The sequence below is a fragment of the Musca autumnalis genome, unplaced genomic scaffold (genome assembly GCF_047663935.1).
Source record: "Musca autumnalis isolate F117 unplaced genomic scaffold, ASM4766393v1 scaffold_2, whole genome shotgun sequence".
Taxonomy (NCBI): Eukaryota; Metazoa; Arthropoda; class Insecta; order Diptera; family Muscidae; genus Musca; species Musca autumnalis.
Genome location: NW_027411755.1, coordinates 183,278,000 through 183,290,888, shown reverse-complemented (window position 1 = coordinate 183,290,888; position 12,889 = coordinate 183,278,000). Strand labels below are relative to the sequence as shown.

At 36.9% G+C, this 12,889-nt stretch overlaps 1 protein-coding gene across 1 annotated transcript in view; it reads left to right on the top strand.

Annotated features, from left to right (window-relative positions):
- The window catches only part of BuGZ (Bub3 interacting GLEBS and Zinc finger domain protein), a 39,526-nt gene extending 26,695 nt beyond the window's left edge, over nucleotides 1–12,831 (top strand). Inside the window, exons 6-7 of the mRNA XM_073970253.1 lie at nucleotides 10,484–10,616; nucleotides 12,373–12,831. Of these exons, the coding sequence (XP_073826354.1) occupies nucleotides 10,484–10,616; nucleotides 12,373–12,530 (291 nt within the window). The 3' untranslated portion in view covers nucleotides 12,531–12,831. The remainder of the gene's footprint in view (nucleotides 1–10,483; nucleotides 10,617–12,372) is intronic.
- The last annotated feature ends 58 nt before the right edge of the window (nucleotides 12,832–12,889 follow it).

The following is a 12,889-nucleotide window of genomic DNA, read 5'->3' as shown; positions in this document are numbered from 1 at the left end:
GGTACCTCCCGATTTTCGGTATTTTTATGATTTTAGCTACAATTTTTAACCCAACTAACTGTAATTTGATATTTGAGGCTCTCTGTGGTCACGAAACTTCTCCACCAAAAATCGTCAACATGGGTTCTTGTTTTGGTATAGTCCGCATATAACGGTACCACCCGCTTTTAAGTATTTTGAGAATTTTAGCTACAATTTTTAACCGAACTAGTTGTAATTTGATATTTGAGGTTCTCTGTGGTCACGAAAGTTCTCCATCAAAATTCGTCAACATACGTCCATGTTTTGGTATAGCCCCCATAGAACGGTACTTCCCGATTTTTGGTATTTTGAGAATTTTAGCTACAATTTTTAACCCAATTAACTGTAATTTGATATTTGAAGTTTTCTGTGGTCACGAAACTTCTCCACCAAAAATCATCAATATAGGTTCATGTGTTGGTATAGCCCCCATATAACGGTACATCCCGATTTTCCGTATTTTGAGAATTTTAGCTACAATTTTTAACCGAACTAGTTGTAATTTGACATTTGAATTTTCAGAGGTCACGAAACTTCTTCACTAAAAATCGTCAACATAGCTCCCATATTACGGTAACTCCCGATTTTCGGTATTTTGAGGGTAATTTGACTTTTGAGGTTCCCTGTAGTTATAAAAATTTTCCACCAAAAATTGTAAAGATAAGTCGACACTTTTATATAGCCCGGTAGCTGGTACCTTTCACTTGGCTGAACACATTTTTTTAAATTAGATAATTTAGGCGTTTGGGGTATCCATGAAAAATGTTTCCACCTAAAATTGTGAAGGAAACTAATTCCATTTTAATTATGACCATTTTATGGTAGAAGGTATAAAAAGTTCGGCTTGGCCGAACTTAATGACTTTTTACTAGTTATATTTGCTTTTGTTTGAGAATGGCAAATGACAATATTGAATTCCCTTATCCATATTTGTATTAAGTTGAAGAAGAGAAAATCCTATTAGTCTCACAACATAAAACCGGTTAGTATACAATATTATTTGTCAATTTATTATATACAATTGTATACATCCATATCATATATCTAAAACCGTAATGTCATCATGTTCATTCATAGTCTTACATTATCAGAGAATTCCAAAATTACTTTTCACAAAAGTTGACAGTGAGTACAATATTTCACAATTTTTTAATTTGGATTATCTATAACCTATATCCACTCCCCGCCAAACATTTAACCTCCATTACAATTTTTCAACTTTCACAAACACACTATGTGTCGCTTTTAATATTTTAAGAAATTTAATTAATTAAAAAAAAAAACGACAAATAGTAAGTACTACTATGTTTCCATACGTAATATTTGTTTGAAATTTAAATTGTTTAAATTAAAAATTATATCTTTTCAAATTATCTACTTCTACTACTACAAGTTCCTGCTGCTCTAAAAACATCTATTCAAAATTAACAAATCAAATAAAAAAGAAAAAAAGACAAAACAATTTCAATTAAAGGTCAACTTGTCATTATTTGCCGTGCAACAATGCCTTGTTTTTGTTCAACTTAATTTCGCAACACATGGATTGAAAAGTATCCGGGTCTAGTTCTGCATTCCTAACGACGATTAGCATTCTGCCCAGTTTTCCCATAATGAGCCCCCCTTTTTAGTAGTGCTACAAAGTAAGGATTGTTGGCATGATAGGAGAAAAGGAGATTACCAGCGCAATAGAAAATATACAAAAAAAAAAAAAAATAATAATAATTTTGTGTTCAATGGGCTTATAGGTTTAGAGCCATATCGAAATAATGTTTAGACCACACTTATGTTAAGACAAAATCTGTTTAAGAGAATTCGGAGTACTCCTTTGGGTACCTCCCCACAAAGGTCCTAAAATTGTTGATTAAGTGCAGTTTAAGGACTGTACAAAAATAGAAGGAAGATAGTCCTTGTCGACCTGGGCCTTATTCCACGAAAAAACTTAACAACTTTTCATTTAGCACATAGCAATATTTTTGGCAATTCGCAAATTTTCGCATTCCACAGGACCCTTATTTTTGATAAGTGATAAGTTGCTAAAGATAATTTGAGTTTGCTAAGTTTTCAACAAATCTGTGCTCTCTTTTTGATTTCTGTTCCACAAACGTCCTCTTCCGCTAAGTGAAAAGTTGTAACTGCAAAGTGTATTTTGCTAAGATTGTACTCTTTCGTTCCACAGAAAACTGTGCATTTTGTTTTTGCAGACCAAATTTTGCCAATGTACATTGTTAAAAAATGTAAAATTTCTAAAACGTTAGCACGGGAGATTTCGTTCGGTATTATTGAAAACACGGTAATGATAAGAAATTATAAGGATCGAATTAATTTTTCCGAACTTCCACCTTCCGAACCACCCCATCTGAACTTCCAGCCTCTGAACAACCCCATTCCGAACTTTCACCCTCCGAGACACCCCATTCCGAACTTCCACCCTCCGAACCACCCATTCCGAACTTGCGCCCTTCAAACTTCGTCCCTGTGATTCACCCAATTTCGAACTTCCAACCTCCGAACCACCCCACAAATCGATGTTTCTCGGTTTTATTCTTAGACTAAACTATCTTTCAGAGTTTTTTTATTTTATTTCTATTTTTTTATTTTTGGTTCGCAGCACCCCATTTCAAACTAATAACCTCCGAACCACCCACAAATCGATGTTTCTCGGTTTTACTCTTAGACTAAACTATCTTTCAGAGTTTTTTATTTCATTTTATTTTATTTAATTTTATTTTATTTTATTTTATTTTATTTTATTTTTATTTTATTTTATTTTTATTTTATTTTTATTTTGTTTTAATTTATTTTATTTTTATTTAATTTTTATTTAATTTTATTTTTATTTTTGTTTTATTTTAATTTAATTTTATTTTTATTTTTATTTTTATTTTATTTTTATTTTATTATTATTTTTTTTTATTGTTTTATTTTTGTTTTATTTAATTTTTATTTCATTTTATTTTAATTTTAATTTTGGCTTATCTTTCCTTTACCGACCCACCTCAGAAAATTATGAAAAAATTACCACAGGTAGTGCTTTATTTTTTTCACAATTTTCTGCGGTGGTTTGACAACATTTTAGACTAGGGCCGTTGTGGAACTTTGGAGGCCAATATCTCGGGAAGTATACATTTCCGCAATAAAAGCAATACATCGTTGGAATCGGGATAAAAAACACTATCTGTGGTAATTTTTTCATGATTTTCTACGGTGGGTCGGTAAAGGAAAGGAGTTCCTTAATTTTAATTTTAATATTAATTTTATTTTATTTTATTTTATTTTATTTTATTTTATTTTATTTTATTTTATTTTTATTTTTATTTTATTTTATTTTATGTTATTTTTATTTTATTTTTATTTCATTTTATTCATCCACGCTTTGCAAGAGAATGGAGAGACTTATCAAGATGGGGGAAAAATGAAGCAAGAGAGCAAAACAGCTTTGCGAAAGAGAACAGTGAAAGTAAAATTTGCTAAGTACAAAGAGAAACTGAAAAATAATTTTGTGAAACAATATCACTTTTCAAAATAAAAATATCTTTTCGCGGCGTTGTACCCCCTACACCTCTCATAAAAGAGAGTTCGCCAAAATCCCCACTCTTTTCTGCCCCTCTCTATCCTATCTTCCCCCTTTCCTTTTATTGTCCCAGTTTCGAGGGATTTAAAAAAAAAAAAAAAATAAAAATATCACTTTTCAAAATAATTACTTTTTGATAAGTGCAAAGTGAAAAGCGATAAGTTGTTTCGTGGAATAGGGCGATAACTTACGAATTGACTGTTCGATTTGGCCGAAACTTTAATTGTTGCTAAAGTGTAGTTTAGGGGTTGTTTGAGAATAGTTCAATAATTTTTATCGCATTTAGAAAAAATTCTACGGTAATCGTTAAACTGGCTGTTGGTTGGGCACCATCACTTCTCGGATCATGTTGAAATTGCAGTAGCAGGTATTCCATTGGATCATCATTATAACAGTATATATTTTTTTCTAAGAGAAGCCAATATTTCCTGAGATATATGAGACCCGAAATGACCCAATATAAAGGTCAACTCCTTCACACATCTCCAGTTAAGTGCAGGTAGTCCTTGTCTCTTTTACAAAGCAATACTTTTACACCCCATACTTCCCTCGATAGTGGCTCAGAAGTTCCAAGAGACTCTGCCCCAGTGGTGTTCTTGAAATATACGAAGGGTAACTGATTTTATTCGTGCTGTTGTTCTACAAACCCGAACATGTTCGTTTGTATATCTTTCAGTTATCTGGTTCTGGTGTATCTGAGTCCAGATAATCAGGTGAGTCGGTTTAGCTGGACAGTTAAACAGATGCACCGTGTCGTACGGTCGCAATCCACATGCAAGGCATGTGTTGGGTATCGTGGTATAAATTCGTGTCCAATACGAATTGCCGCGGCTGCATCGTCCGGATATTAATTGGCCTAAAATCAATCGTGTTTGCCTTGATTGCTGGCAATGGATGGGTGTGGTCTCCTAGATAGGCATTCACACTGTATCTTTGTACTGTATGCGCAGCTGTGTGAATGTTATCCAAGCCTGTCCGATAGGCTGATCTAGAAGTTCTCATTTGGACCTTTAGGCCTCTCCCTCTACATCATGAATATCTCTGCTGACGTGCCTGGATGGGGGAAGCAACTGTGTGAATGTTATCCAAGCCTGTCCGATAAGTTGATCTAGAAGTTCTCATTTGTACCTTTAAGCCTCTCTCTCTCTACATTATGAATACTCGTATCTCTTCTGACGTGCCTGGATTGTGGCAGAAATTTACTGCGATAACACCCAAGCGTATACTGCAGGACAACATCCTGTTGAGGTGATGCACCGGTAAAACCTTCGTCTTCTCATGAAGATGGTCCACTGGTGTCATGAGGAGGCTCTCTCTTGCAGTAATCAGGGCGGCATTCTGGCAGGTTTGAATAATCTTCCACTGCGTATCGCTAACATTTGCATACCACGCTAGCGCGGCATAGCTCACCACAGGCCGGCCTATTGCTTTGTAAGAGGTCAACTAGGTTTCTTTGTCAGCACCCAAGATCTGCCGGCCAGCGACTTGAGGTCATTGTTTCTACTTCTTATGTTATCGCAAATAGCTGTGGCTTGCGCGGACGACTTGAACAAGTTGTCGAACGTAATAGCCAATATTTTGGGGTAGTTAGTGGTCGGAATCAGCACACCATCGACCAATATGTTCAGTGGGAGCCTCATTTCAACCGTCTATATGGTGAACAGTGTGGCGGTGGATTTATTGTCGCATGTTTTTATATCAATTAGATGGAAGAACTGCACTAGGTCAGCTATGTAGACATTTAACCTATCACATATGCCATCGACGATAGGTCCCGACGCCAATATCGTATAATCATCCACATACATTATACATAGCGATTATGAATCTTCACGTAGGGAGCTACTCACAAGTGAGTTGCAGTTCACTTTCACCTGCTCGAGCTATTATGATTGAGCAGGGAGGAGCACAAAAAGTGAACAAGGGTTGACAAGTCGGAAAATGGAAAATAATGGCGCGACTTGTGAACCCTTGAAATAATAATTTGTGTTGCCATACCGTCATTTTTTGCACAAATAACTTTGAGATTAATTAATTCTTATTTTTTGTATAAAAAATTAATAAATTTTCAAATTAATAAACATTTCTAGCAAGAAAAATGTCAGTTATTAACAATCCACTGTAAAAGAACATGGATATTGGTAAAAGAAAATACAACATTAAAACAACATGGCAACATCTGTAACAGCTGTTCTTTTGTTTTGGCAGATATGTGAAAATTGTTTATTTACACTGAAGAATTCGTGAAATTTATTGGAAAATCGTAAAAAAGTGAACAAATGTCGTTTAAAAACGTCATTAAATGGCTACAATAAGTAAATGTTTAATGTTGCATTTTGGGTGATAACAGAAATGGCAAATTCTGAGGAATACCAAGGAAATGAAGTGGAAGTTGTGTTTAGCACCATCTCCCATTCTTTCCAAGACTGCGACCCCAAAAGATCCAAATCGAGTACATTACTTGCTCGGGCATTACCGTGAGATAGGGATGGCTCTCACGGTAATGCCCGAGCAAGTACTGTAACTAAAACGTTGGGTGGGTTGGCCCGACACACTAGGTCCATCAAGAATGATCTTCACGTTCTAGAGAGGGAAGCCCAACCATACTGGATAGAATCCCTTGCTCAACAAGCATTTCAAGTAGTTTTGAATAGCTTTCACATAGTCGCAGGTTCTAATGTAAACAAATATAGTGTGAATAAAGTCCACAACAAACCAGAGTAGTTTTTGCTCAACTATACTTGGGATATTGCAGTCGTCTAAATTCTTAGGCAAATATTGATAGCACCATGCACAGCACTCTGCGTCTTTTAATGGTGCGATGCCAAACCTAGTCATATAACTCCAGTGGATATTACATGCCATTCTTGGAACTGAAGGTAGACCCAATTTTGTACCAAATTCTGAAAGAATTCAGAGATTCAGACCGAATTCGTAAAGAACTCTGAAAAAATGTTAGCGGTCAATGTCCTAAGCTTTAAAAAAGAAGAACATTCGTTTTATGCAACTATAAACATTATGGTAGAAATTTATAATAATGATATTTCTTTCTTTTTATAAGAATAAAAACAAAAACGCGCATTTATTTTTAAGTTGACCTCAAGCCAAATTAAAACCAAAGAAAATAGCGTCCAAAGGTCAACAATAACCTCACAACATAAAAAATCTCTTATTATTTTTTGTTACTTTCAACCTAAAATACAATTAATTATCATTACAGATACAAAATATTCGTATTTTTTAAAATAAATGTTCACACTTAAATTTTTTTGTTCAACTCACTTTGATTTCGGTAGTGAGAAATTTCAGCAGAAATTTGCCTCTTTTTCTCACTTTTTTTACATTTGTAATAGCTAATTTTTTCACGAACGTGAGTTTTGCTCACCCTCTTGTTGTTTATAATAAGGGAACAGTGAGAACATAACATCACTCACGGCGATATGATGTTTATAATAGGGGAGGAGGCGAGAAAGAGAAAACTCACGGTGAGAGGCCGTTCATAATTGGGCTGATAATCTCAATGCCTCCTTGGGGAACTCCCTGTTTCACAGTACGGGGTTTGGACTTTTTGTCTCTGAATTCCATAAACGACTTGCGTCCGCTCATATAGTTGATCACCCAACGTTTCAAACACGGCCGGAGAACAGCTTGGCATGGTTGACAGAACAGCTTGGCATGATTGACATTATCGAAGGCCTTCGATAGGTCAAGAGCCACCATGACTGTTCGGTTGCACGGCCTGTTCTGATTCAGTCCTCGCCTGCTATGTGTAGATATGGCGTATAATGCTTTTGTGGTACTGAGCATTTTCCGGAATCCATGCTAGTGTTGATTAACTGGGAAACTGCTTCTCATCATGTCTCTAGAATCTTAGCTACTGGCGGCAAGCGAGAGATCTGCCGGTACAATTCGACTATGCTGGCATCGTTGCTTGGCTTCAGTAGCATGACCACTCTACCAACTTTCCAGGCTTCTGGTACAAAATGGGTGGCTAACGATAGATTGAGGACATTTGTCAAATACTCAACTCCTCAATGTTTAAGTATTACCATTGAGATTCCGTGTGAGCCCAATGCTTTGGATGATTTCGCGTTTCGGATCACAACTGAAACAATGTGTATTTGACTGGGAGGTCTCTTACACTGCGTAGCACTCTCCGCTTCGCCCTATCATTTTCGGGGTGCTTTATGAAGTCCCGGTTAGAGCAAAACGCGCACCTCTTCGGATCTGTCACTATCACGGCGATGAAAGTAATAGCCGTCCTATCATCCTTCTTTCCCGGATTCGAAAGTGATTTAACCTTTGCATACTCTACTAGCCTGTTGACGTCAAGAATAAGTTCCCTAACTCTAACTCAGATTCGTACGACGAAGCTCATCACGCTCATTAGCTAGTCCCGACGTCTCCGCTTAGAAATTTGGTATTATTTCGCGTTTTCGTCCAGCAGGTACGAGCGTCTGCAGCTGTGATGATGTCCCCGAAATTTTTCTTGGTAAATTCTCTGAACCCTTGTCTATCCGAAAATTACGGTTTTATCTTGTTGTAACAGTGTTTATTACTATGTTTGTATGTTCGTTCTTCTGTTCAATCTGGCTCTGGGTCTATCTACAGTTCCAGGAAAGTGGCTGATTCGATGGAATGTAACCACAGATCCACTGGAGTTAGATGAGATGAAAATTATGGTGGTCAGAGGTTATGAAGTCGGGTGGTCCGTTAACGGATGCGATAATAGGAAGAAAAGTGGTTTGAGTCCTCCAACATTGCAAGCTACAGGTGACGGTGTTGCTGGATCTCGGTAACCATGATATTTCTTCTGCTCATAAAATTTACAATTTCACTGACTTTGTTATGGAGACCATTGCAATTGCAGGAACGATGTATTCCGAGGTCACTGAACATCAATTTGTTGTTGTTGGGGAGACTGTGGTGGTGTCTCGTATTCTGACGACAACTATGAATCCGACGACGTAGTTGGAGAAACGCTGGCCCGCACGTCATTCCATGATATATTGCGGCTCTTATGGTGAACACAAACATATAATTTTATTCGTGTAGACTCTGTTGATGGGAACTGTCAGTAGAATAATTATGCACACCTTTATACCTTAATTACAATTCAACGATGGACAAATAGTAGAGTATCTCACCTTTCTCCTGTACATAAATCTAAATCCAAAGTCTGTATGAACGCACGGAATTCTTCCGAACCTGCAACCAGTGACAAGTGTGTATCAATCACATGGGGAAGATTCTGTCTCTTTGAAGATAAAACATGACCGTTACATATCCATTGGATGTGATCAATATGATGTCTCCGAAGCATATTTTAATTTAATTTAGAGGTTATGAAGTCGGGTGGTCCGTTAACGGATCCGATGATAGGAAGAAAAGTGGTTTGAGTGCTCCAACATTGCACGCTACAGATGACGGTGAGCTTTGTTTTCTGGATCTCGGTGACCATGATATTTCTTCTATTCATAAAATTTACAATTTCACTGACTTTGTTATGGAGACCATTGCAATAACAGGAACGATGTATTCCGAGGTCTCTGAACATTCGTTTGTTGTTGTTGGGGAGACTGTGGTGGTGTCTCGTATTCCGACGACGACTATGAATCCATCGACGTAGTTGGAGACACGCTGGCCGGCACGTCATTACAAGATATATTACGGCTCCTTTGGTGAACACAACCATACAGTTTTATTCGTGTTGACTCTGTTGATGGGAACTGTCAGTAGAATAATTATGCACACCTTTATGCCTTAATTACAATTCAACGATGGACAAATAGTAGAGTATCTCACCTTTCTCCTGTACATAAATCTGAATCCAAAGTCTCTATGGACGCACGGAATTCTTCCGAACCTGCAACCAGTGGCAAGTGTGTATCAATCACATGGTGAAGGTACTGTCCCTTTGAAGATAAAACATGCCTGTTACATCTCCTTTGGATCAATCACATGGGGAAGATTCTGTCTCTTTGAAGATAAAACCGTTACATTTCCATTGGATGTGATCAATATGCTCTCTCCGAAGCAGTAAATTACCCTTGATTGAAATAATCAAAAATATTTCATATACATATATGTATGTATATCCCCAAAGAGAGACTTCTCACATAACAATGCGTCTACCTGGATTCATATTATGCGATCTATATTCTATAGCCGACTCCGAACGGCGTGTCTTAAGACATCCCTCACCTCATTTATCCAGAACTGTGTATGAATTGCACCCGGAACTATTCAATCTATGTGTTTATAGTATTCCTATCCAACTTTTATACCCCCCGCCTAAGCCTCCTCTACTGATGGTCTGTCTACTTCTGTCATGTAAATGAACAAATCCCAAAATCGAAATCAACAAAACATTTGCAAGAAATTAATTTCTTTTTATATTTTTTTCTACTTCTTTGTTTTGTTAAAAAAAACAAACTTTCAAATTTCAATACAATACAAAACAAATTCAAATCAAGTACCGTTCTAAAGTTAAAAAAAATAATAACTTTTAGTATTTATTATATTACTATCAAAAAACAAATATTTATTATTATTAGTTTTCTGTTTTATATTTTTTTATTTTGTGTATAACTTTATAAACTATAAATACTACATATTAATTAATAATATTTGATGGACCTCATCATCAACATGTGTGTGTGTGTGTGGGTTCCTTCTCACTATTTGCTGCATACAAAATTATTATTTGATTTTCAGTCTTCTTTACAATGTTTAATCTAAATACAATTTTTTTTGTACTTTTCTTTATTTCTTCGTTCTTTGCTTGCTACTTTCTTTGTAAACATCATTCTTACGTAACATCATGCCCTGCTGCGTCTCAACGTGCATTGTATAACAATAACAACAAACATATGATTCGTTCATCGATAGCTGCCGTTGCCAGGACAAATGCAATTAGTACAACCCATGTTACGACATCCCTCAATGGCTATAGCGGCTGGTCCTCATGCTGCTCTGATTGGTGGTAATTTGTTACGCGGTGCTTTTCCAGGAATGCCAGCTGGTAAGTTTGAACAAAATGTGATTTTGGTACAGTATTTCCGCATATTTGAAAATTGTTAAATTTAAAGTGAACAAGTAAAAAGGTGTCATTCGGCTTTGCCGACAGATATATATACCCTCAGCCAATGTGAAGCGAAACTTTCACCTCCGGACAGATCGAATGTATTTAAGGTCTCTTCAGAATTTTGTGGCCCTTTTTGGACATTTGAACTTGCCGACAAAAATGTGGATTAGGAATAAACTGCACTGAGACACAAATATTGAACTTTTGTAGGGCAGGTAGCACCGATATGGGCCATTTTAGAAGTTCAACTGAATTTTGATAACATATTAGGAGATCCAAAGTTTGGACCAAATTGGTTGCCCCATTCAAGTGATATCGTCCTAGCATTTTAGTGACATTTTTTGAATATTGGGGAGATGTACCGAAAGTTGTGGACCGGTATTGCCCATGAAACTAAGTTTGGATATAATATGACGAAGACCAAATGTTGGACCAAATCGGTCGAACAGTTCGAGAGTTATCGTGCTCTCCGACCGCCACATATGGTGACATAGGGGTTTTTTACACCTTTCGGGCTGTTTTTCCAAGAAATATGGACTTGCCCCTGAAAAAACTTTTACCGTCGTAGTGGAGGTAGCGAATGCAAATCGCTTCAACAAAAATCAAAGTGATTCGAGAGCAGGTCTTGTGTGAGAGGTATCAGAAGGAGTAGACAAATATAGTCCATATTCGAACTTGATCTATATCTGGTAAATATATTAGGATGTGCAAAGTATAGATTACATCGGTCACTCCCTTCAAGAGTTATCGTGCTCAACATTTTTCCGAAAATTTTTGAAGTTTTGTGAGGGAGGTACCTGAAGTAGTGGACCGATATTGCCCATCTTCGAATTTAACCTATGTTTTGATAAAATATTACGAAGGACAAATTTTGGACCGAATCGACAGATCCGTTCGAGAGTTATCTTGCGCTCCAACTACTACGCAAGGTGTCATAGGGGCTTTTTGCACCTTTCCGGCCATTTTCTTAGGAAGTATGGACTTGCCCCTGATGAAACTTGTACCGTCGTATGGGGGGAAGTTAATACAAGTTGTTGCAACAAAAACCAAAGCGATTCGAGAGCAGGTCCTAAACTGAACATATCCGAAATTTTGTGTGGGAGGTACCCGAAAGAGTGGGTCGATTGAGTCCACATACGAACCTCATCTAAGTCTGGTAGAAATTTCACGATGTGCAAAGTATGGACCAAATCGGTTACTCCCTTCAAGAGTAATCATGCCCACAAATTTTCCGAACATTTTGGAACTTTTGCGGGGGAGGTACCAAAAGGAGTGGACCGATATAGCTCATCTTCGAACTTAAACTAAGTTTGGACAAAATATTACGAAAGCCAAAATTTGAACCGAATCGGTTCATCCATTCGAGAGTTATCGTGCGCACCAGCCAGCCAGACAGACAGACAGACGTACGGACGGACATTGCTAAATCAACTCCAAATTGTCTGAAACACATTTCGTCCAAACATACTTGGGGTCTAAAACCATTATTTCGATGAGGCACATTTTGCCCGTATGAAAGTGTATATACCCTTTCTAGCCTAAAGGCTGAGGGTTTAAAAAACAGCCGATAAAAAGGTCAATTTATAACTTTGTTTATATGCGGGAAATTCTGTATTATTTTCTAAACCTTGCCATTATTTACTCTTAATCGAGAAGAAAGAAATTTATATATAAATATTTTTCTATTTTCCAGGACTCATTCAAGCAATACCTGTTACAGCAGGTGTACCCGGAGTATCCGGCGTGCCTGGTGTACATGGCGTACCGGGGGCAATTGGTATGCCCCCCGGTATGAATGTAATGTTGCCAACGGGAAATCATATGTTCCAAATGTTGCCACGTTTCAGGTGATCGGGCCCTACACAGGGACAGCTCTGTATAGGACCGATTGTTAACGTGCCTATGCCGATCATTTATCCCAAGTAGAACAAACTAAATAAAAAACATAAACTAAAAGCAATCGGAAATACTAACTCCAAAACTAAAACTGAGAGAGTGAAAGATGCAGAGTTTTAAACTAGAAAAGAGTCACTAGCAATATAAAACACAATAAAAGCACGCAAGAAGAAGATGAAACATTAAATAAGATAACAAAATTACCCAAGATATTGCAATATATACACACAAAAAGCTACTAAAACAAAACTAAAAATTCCAACTAGTTTCCTTTCTCAAACTCAGATGGCACAGATAGTGTAAATAGAAAATCA